General features: G+C 50.0%; 1 protein-coding gene and 1 long non-coding RNA gene across 2 annotated transcripts in view; one reads left to right on the top strand and one right to left on the bottom strand.

Annotated features, from left to right (window-relative positions):
• The window catches only part of LOC111950959 (disks large homolog 4-like), an 81264-nt gene that overhangs the window by 11611 nt on the left and 62304 nt on the right, over positions 1-7349 (bottom strand). Inside the window, exons 7-10 of the mRNA XM_070434529.1 lie at positions 3537-3706; positions 3181-3317; positions 2523-2651; positions 653-883 (exon numbers count right to left, since the gene is read on the bottom strand). Coding sequence (XP_070290630.1) covers positions 653-883; positions 2523-2651; positions 3181-3317; positions 3537-3706 — 667 coding nt within the window. The remainder of the gene's footprint in view (positions 1-652; positions 884-2522; positions 2652-3180; positions 3318-3536; positions 3707-7349) is intronic.
• Positions 223-1164, top strand: LOC139022915 (uncharacterized). Its single transcript, XR_011473980.1, has 3 exons — positions 223-352; positions 691-842; positions 1069-1164. It is a non-coding gene; the product is annotated as an uncharacterized lncRNA (long non-coding RNA).

The following is a 7349-nucleotide window of genomic DNA, read 5'->3' as shown; positions in this document are numbered from 1 at the left end:
AGACCGTACAGCAGTAAGTGTGCTGGTGTGGTTAATAGAATATCGTGTGTGTGTGTGTGTGTGTGTTGTGTGTGTGTGTGTGTGTGTGTGTGTGTGTGTGTGTGTGTGTGTGTGTGTGTGTGTGTGTGTGTGTGTGTGTGTGTGTGTGTGTGTGTGTGTGTGTGTGTGTGTGTGTGTGTGTGTGTGGTCCTCTAATGTCCATGCTTCTTTCTTCAGCTTACTCCGCTCACATGGACACAGATTCTGGCCACCCACCTACCTTGGATCAGATTACCCACAAGCCCTCACTCCCACTCGCCCAGTCGCTTCTCTCCAGTGTTGCACAGCATGATGGGGATGAAGACCTTCCCAGGTGAGCAAAGCTTTCTGGGCTGACTCATATGCCAAATCAACCTATGGCTTTTCCCAAAGGCCTCTCATAGTAAAATGATGGCTTGGTGTGAAAATGAAAAGCTCCTGTGGAGATAGGATTGGTTAGCATAGGTCTGACCCAGAGCTAACCAACGATTATTTTCTTTTTCTCTCTGCCTCCTTCTTGTGCCCCAAATGTGGTGTCCCCATTTCACTACTCATTTACATCTCTCCCTCCCCATGTTACTCTCCCTCTGTTAGTCTCCTTCTTCCCCTCCATTTCTCCTCGTCTCTCCCTGACCCTCCGTCCCTCCCCTTCTCCCCTGCTCTCTCTGTCAGGGAGCCTAGGAGAGTGCTGATCCACGGGGTCTACGGGCCTGGGTTTTAACATCGTGGAGAGAGGATGGAGAGGGATCTTTATCTCCTTCATCCTGGCAGGGGGGCCTGCCGACCTCAGCGGAGAGCTGCGCAAGGGCGACCAGATCCTCAGCGTAAGGACACACATGCTCACACGCACAAGTGGATTCATATTCTGTACACACACAACACACACATACTCACATGTGTATAGTCACGCAACCACACAGGCACACACTTACGTATATACACAAACTCTCGATCGCTCTCTTTCTTAGGCACACACACACAGCTTCATACGCACACACTTCTCTGAGTGTTTAGGGTGTGTGTGTGTGCGTGTGCGTGTGCGTGTGCCAGGTGAATGGAGTGGACCTGCGTATCGCCACCCATGAGCAGGCTGCGCAGCCCTGAAGAACGCTGGCCAGACTGTCACCATCATCGCCCAGGACAGACCAGAGGTGAGGCCAGCACTACAGTAACCTACCATTGCACACAACACTGCGTCACCGTACGCCAATGGACCATACATGTGCTAATGTATGTGTGTGTGTGTTCAGAGTACAGCCGTTTCGAAGCGAAGATCCACGACCTGAGGGAACAGCTGATGAACAGCAGCATGGGTTCTGGTCAGACGACACTGAGGAGCAACCCCAAGAGAGGCTTTCTACATCAGGTACTTATTATACTGCACTTTATACTACCCAAGAGAGGCTACCACATCAGGTACTTATTATACTACACTTATTACTACCCAAGAGAGGCTTCTACATCAGGTATTATACTGCACATTATACTATATACAACCCAAGAGAGGCTTCAACATCAGGTACTCATTAATACTGCACTATATACAACCCCAAGAGAGGCTTCTACATCAGGTACTTAATAGTACTGCACTATATACAACCCCAAGAGAGGCTTCTACATCAGGTACTTATTATACTGCACTATATACAACCCCAAGAGAGGCTTCAACATCAGGTACTTATTATACTGCACTATATACAACCCCAAGAGAGGCTTCTACATCAGGTACTTATTATACTGCACTATATACAAACCCAAGAGAGGCTTCTACATCAGGTACTATTATACTGCACTATATACAACCCCAAGAGAGCTTCTACATCAGTACTTATTATTACTGCACTATATACAACCCCAGAGAGGTTTCTACATCAGGTACTTATATACGCACTATATACAACCCCAAGAGAGGCTTCTACATCAGGTACTTATTAATACTGCACTATATACAACCCAAGAGAGGCTTCTACATCAGGTACTTAATAGTACTGCACTATATACAACCCCCAGAGAGGCTTCTACATCAGGTACTTAATAGTACTGCACTATATAACAACCCCAAAGAGAGCTTCTACATCAGTACTAATAGTACTGCACTATATACAACCCCAAAGAGGCTTTACATCAGGTACTTAATAGTACTGCACTATATACAACCCCAAGAGAGGCTTCTACATCAGGTACTTATTTATACTGCACTATATACAACCCAAGAGAGGCTCTACATCAGTACTTATTATACTGCACTATATACAACCCCAAGAGAGGTTTCTACATCAGGTACTTATATACTGCACATATACAACCCCAAGAGAGGGCTTCTACATCAGGTACTTAATAGTACTGCACTATATACAACCCCAAGAGAGGCTTCACATCAGGTACTTATTATACTGCGACATATTATACAACCCAAGAGAGGCTTCTACATCAGGTACTTAATAGTACTAACTATATTACAACCCCAAGAGAGGCTTCAACATCAGGTAATCATTAATACTCACTGGCGGGTTGTAGGAGTTCAGGTAGAGGTTGTTAGGCTTGGCCACCCTGAGGTAAACCACCTCGGCTGTGTTCTTCAGGGCTCCCACTGCATCCTCATGCATCACGTCCTCCAGACACACACTGTTCACCTGAACCCACAGACAGCATGGGATCAGACCTACTGCTACACATGCTGCTGACCTGTACATCACGGACGTAGTAAAATAGCCCCTGCAGTGCTGACAGGCATATTACACAGCTTCTCAGTCAATGGAATGTCAACGTGATCCTTCTCTCTGAGGATGTTCTGAAGCTATTTTTAAATCAAAGGCATGGTATCATAGTTCATTGGGAAATAAAGCAGTGGATCAGGCACCATTTTGTAGTTTCTGCATGGAGCCCATATTGAGTCTAATCCACCACTCATCTGCAGTTTCTCTATGGCCCAGGAGATGGCAGTAGAGCTACACAGTGCAGGCAGCAGCAGAAGCAGTGCTGGTGATGTTAAATAACTCTCCTATCCCACACATCTATTACCATATTAATGAAAGTCATCTCAGGCTGTGAAAATTACAACTGTTATTTATCGAGATTCTTAATGCACCTACGCTGCTGAAGTGGACAAGATATGCTGGTGTGGGCCTCTACTAGCCAGTGTGTGTGTGTGTGACGACTGACCGCCAGTATCTTATCCCCTATCTGCAGCCGCTGGTCCTTGTGAGCAGCCCCGCCCTCGATGATCTTAGTGACATAGATGCTGTTGTCTCCTGGTATGTGCTGGTTACCCACCCCTCCAGCGATGCTGAAACCTAGACCTATGAGAGGGACAGGGTGGAGCAGAGAGAGAAAGAGAGAGAGAGAAAGAGAGACAGCGAGAGAGACAGAGAGAGAGGTGGAGAGAAACAGAGAGAGTGAGATGGAGAGAGAGAGAGCGAGAGAGATGGAGGAGGTAGAAAGAAAGATGTAAATAATAACTGACAGGTACATAAATATGTAAGCACTAACCACACAAACAAACACAAACAGAGCTGTACCTTTGGGCCCTTTGATGAGTTTGATCTCGGTGACTTTTTCTGCGGCTGGTTTCCTGCGGAGCACGTAGAGGCGGACGATAGCCCCCGCCTCCTTCAGAGCCTCCACTGCCAGACTGTGGGTCACCTCCCTCACATCCACATCATTCACAAACAGGATACTGTCATTCACACTGAGAGAGGGAGAGAGAGAGAGAGAGAGAGAGAGAGCAGAGAGAGAGAGAGAGAGAGGGAATGGAGAGATAGAGAGAGAATAGAGAGAGAGAAGAGAGAGGTTTATTGTTAGTGAGAGTCCCTGCTCACCAAGGTGAGGAAGAGGATTATTTAAGAGTGTTGGAAGAGGTGGGGTTTCAGATGTTTTCGGAAGATGGGCAGGGACTCTGTTGTCCTAGCTTCAGGGGGAAGCTGGTTCCACCATTGGGGTGCCAGAACAGAGACGAGTTTTGACTGGGCTGAGCGGCAGCTGCCCTCCCGTAGGGGTGGAAGGGTCAAGAGACCTGAGGTGGCAGAACGGAGTACTCAGGTTGGGTTGTAGGGTTTGAGCATAGCCTGAATGTAGGGAGGGGCAGTTCCTCTTGCTGTTCCGTAGGCAAGTACTAAGGTATTGTAGTGGATGCGAGCTTCGACTGGAAGCTAGTAGAGTGTGCGGAGGAGTGGGGTGACATGAGAGAACTTCGGAAGATTGAAAATCATACGGGCTGCAGCGTTCTGGATAAGTTGCAGGGGKTTGATGGCACAAGCTGGGAGCCCAGCCAACAGCGAGTTGCAGTAGTCCAGACRRGAGAGGACAAGTGCCTGGATTAGGACCTGTGCCGCGTCCTGTGTGAGGTAGGGTCGTACTCTACGGATGTTGTAGAGCATGAACCTGCAGGAGCGAGTCACTGCTTTGATGTTTGCAGAGAACGTCAGGGTGTAGTCCAGGGTCACGCCAAGGTTCTTCGCACTCTGGGAGGGCGACACTGTGGAGTTGTCAACCGTGATGGAGAGGTTTTTGAGCGGGCAGACCTTCYCCGGGAGGCAGAGCAGCTCCGCCTTGTCAAGGTTGAGCTTGAGGAGGTGGGCCAACATCCAAGTTGAGATATCTGCCAGTCATGCAGAGATACATGCCGCCACCTTGGTGTCAGAAGGGGGGAAGGAGAAAAGTAGTTGAGTGTCATCCACATAGCAATGATAGGAGAGACCATGTGAGGATATGACGGAGCCGAGTAACTTGGTGTATAGAGAGAACTGAGCCCTGGTGCAGACCTCTCCACGTCACCGGGTAGGAACAGCCTGCCAGGAAGGATGCAATCCAAGAGTATGCAGAGCCTGAGACGCACAGCCCTGAGAGGGTGGAGAGGAGGATCTGATGATTCACGGTGTCGAAGGCAGCGGATAGACCTAGGAGGATGAGAACAGAGGAGAGTCAGCTTTGGCAGTGCGGAGAGCCTCAGTGACACAGAGAAGAGCAGTCTCGGGTTGAGCGACCCGTCTTGAAGCCTGACTGGTCAGGGTCAAGAAGATCGTTCCGAGAGAGATAACGAGGAAGTTGATCAGAGACAGCACGCTCAAGTGTTCTGGAAAGAAATGAGCGAAGGGATACAGGTCTATAATTGTTGACGTCAGATGAGTCGAGTGTTGGTTTCTTGAGGAGGGGAGCGACTCGGTGGTCATTTTGAAGTCGTAGGGGACGCAACCAGTGGTCAGGGATGAGTTGATGAGGGACGTGAAGAACGGGAGAAGGTCTCCAGAGATGGTCTGGAGAAGGGAGGAGGGGATGGGGGCCTATTCTCTCACCCCTTTGAGACAGCCCTGCACACCATCCTCTCTACAGCGTACTCTCTTGGCCCCATCCTCCTGTCCTATGTCACGTGCTTATCTGTAGGTCGGTAGCACAGGGCATGACTGCTGTGACGTTTGTAAAAGCTCTTGCTGCTTCTGTTAGTCGTAACAAGTGCATACTCTGTGGACTTTAATATAGCCTTGAGCTGCGTCTGGTTTTTTATCCGCTTATCGAATCAGTTGGGGGGGGGGGGCCCCGGCCTCGCATATAAGGAAATAACCTCGCCTTTGCTCTGGTGGGCTGTGTGGATGCTGACTGCTGAACTAAAGGGTTACTGGTGGGTGGACTGATTGACGGACGGACTGACTGATTGACTGTCTCGTTCTCTCTGGGTAGTTAAGAGTGACAGAGTGAAGGCTGGCCAGCTGGTTACGTGACATAGGACAGGAGGAGGTGGGCCAAGAGAGGTAGCTTGTAGAGAGGATGGTGTGGCAAGGGCTTGCTCAAAGGGGTGAGAGAATATGCCCCATCCCCTCCTCCCTTCTCCCAGACCATTCTCTGAGAGCTTCTCGCCGTTCTTCACGTCCCTCATCAACTCATCCTGACCACTGGTTTCGTCGTGCCTCCCGACTTCAAGATGGCACCAGCAGTCGCTCCCCTCCTCAAGAAACCAACACTCGACTCATCTGACGTCAACAATTATAGACCTGTATCCCTTCGCGTCATTTCTTTCCAGAACACTTGAGCGTGCTGTCTCTGATCAACTTCCTCGTTATCTCTCTCGCGGAACGATCTTCTTGACCCTGACCAGTCAGGCTTCAAGACGGGTCGCTCAACCCGAGACTGCTTCTTCTCTGTGTCACTGAGGCTCTCCGCACTGCCAAAGCTGACTCTCCTCTGTTTCATCCTCCTAGGTCTATCCGCTGCCTTCGACACCGTGAATCATCAGATCCTCCTCTCCACCCTCTCAGGCTGGCGTCTCAGGCTGCATACTCTTGGATTGCATCTTCCTGCAGGCTGTTCCTACCGGTGACGTGGAGGTCTGCACCAGGGCTCAGTTCTCTCTATATACACCAAGTTACTCGGCTCCGTCATATCCTCACATGGTCTCTCCTATCATTGCTATGTGGATGACACTCAACTACTTTTCTCCTTCCCCCCTTCTGACACCAAGGTGGCGGCATGTATCTCTGCATGACTGGCAGATATCTCAACTTGGATGTTGGCCACCTCCTCAAGCTCAACCTGACAAGGCGGAGCTGCTCTGCCTCCCGGGGAAGGTCTGCCCGCTCAAAAACCTCTCCATCACGGTTGAACAACTCCACAGTGTCGCCCTCCCAGAGTGCGAAGAACCTTGGCGTGACCCTGGACTAACCCTGACGTTCTCTGCAAACATCAAAGCAGTGACTCGCTCCTGCAGGTTCATGCTCTACAACATCCGTAGAGTACGACCCTACCTCACACAGGACGCGGCACAGGTCCTAATCCAGCACTTGTCCTCTTCCGTCTGGACTACTGCAACTCGCTGTTGCTGGGCTCCCAGCTTGTGCCATCAAACCCCTGCAACTTATCCAGAACGCTGCAGCCCGTATGATTTTCAATCTTCCGAAGTTCTCTCATGTCACCCCACTCCTCCGCACACTCTACTAGCTTCCAGTCGAAGCTCGCATCCACTACAATACCTTAGTACTTGCCTACGGACAGCAAGAGAACTGCCCTCCCTACATTCAGGCTATGCTCAAACCCTACAACCCAACCTGAGTACTTCGTTCTGCCACCTCAGGTCTCTTGACCCTTCCACCCCTACGGGAGGGCAGCTGCCGCTCAGCCCAGTCAAAACTCGTCTCTGTTCTGGCACCCAATGGTGGAACCAGCTTCCCCTGAAGCTAGGACACAGAGTCCCTGCCCATCTTCCGAAAACATCTGAAACCTCACTCTTCCAACACTCTTAAATAATCCTCTTCCTCACTCGACACCTCACCTTGGTGGCAGACTCGTCACTAACAATAAACCTCTCTCTTTCTCTATCTCGTCAATTTCTCTTCATTATTCTC

Source organism: Salvelinus sp. IW2-2015, linkage group LG23, assembly GCF_002910315.2.
Source record: "Salvelinus sp. IW2-2015 linkage group LG23, ASM291031v2, whole genome shotgun sequence".
NCBI classification, from domain to species: domain Eukaryota; kingdom Metazoa; phylum Chordata; class Actinopteri; order Salmoniformes; family Salmonidae; genus Salvelinus; species Salvelinus sp. IW2-2015.
The sequence above is the reverse complement of the archived record's forward strand: the minus strand, read 5'-3'. Positions and strand labels throughout refer to the sequence as shown.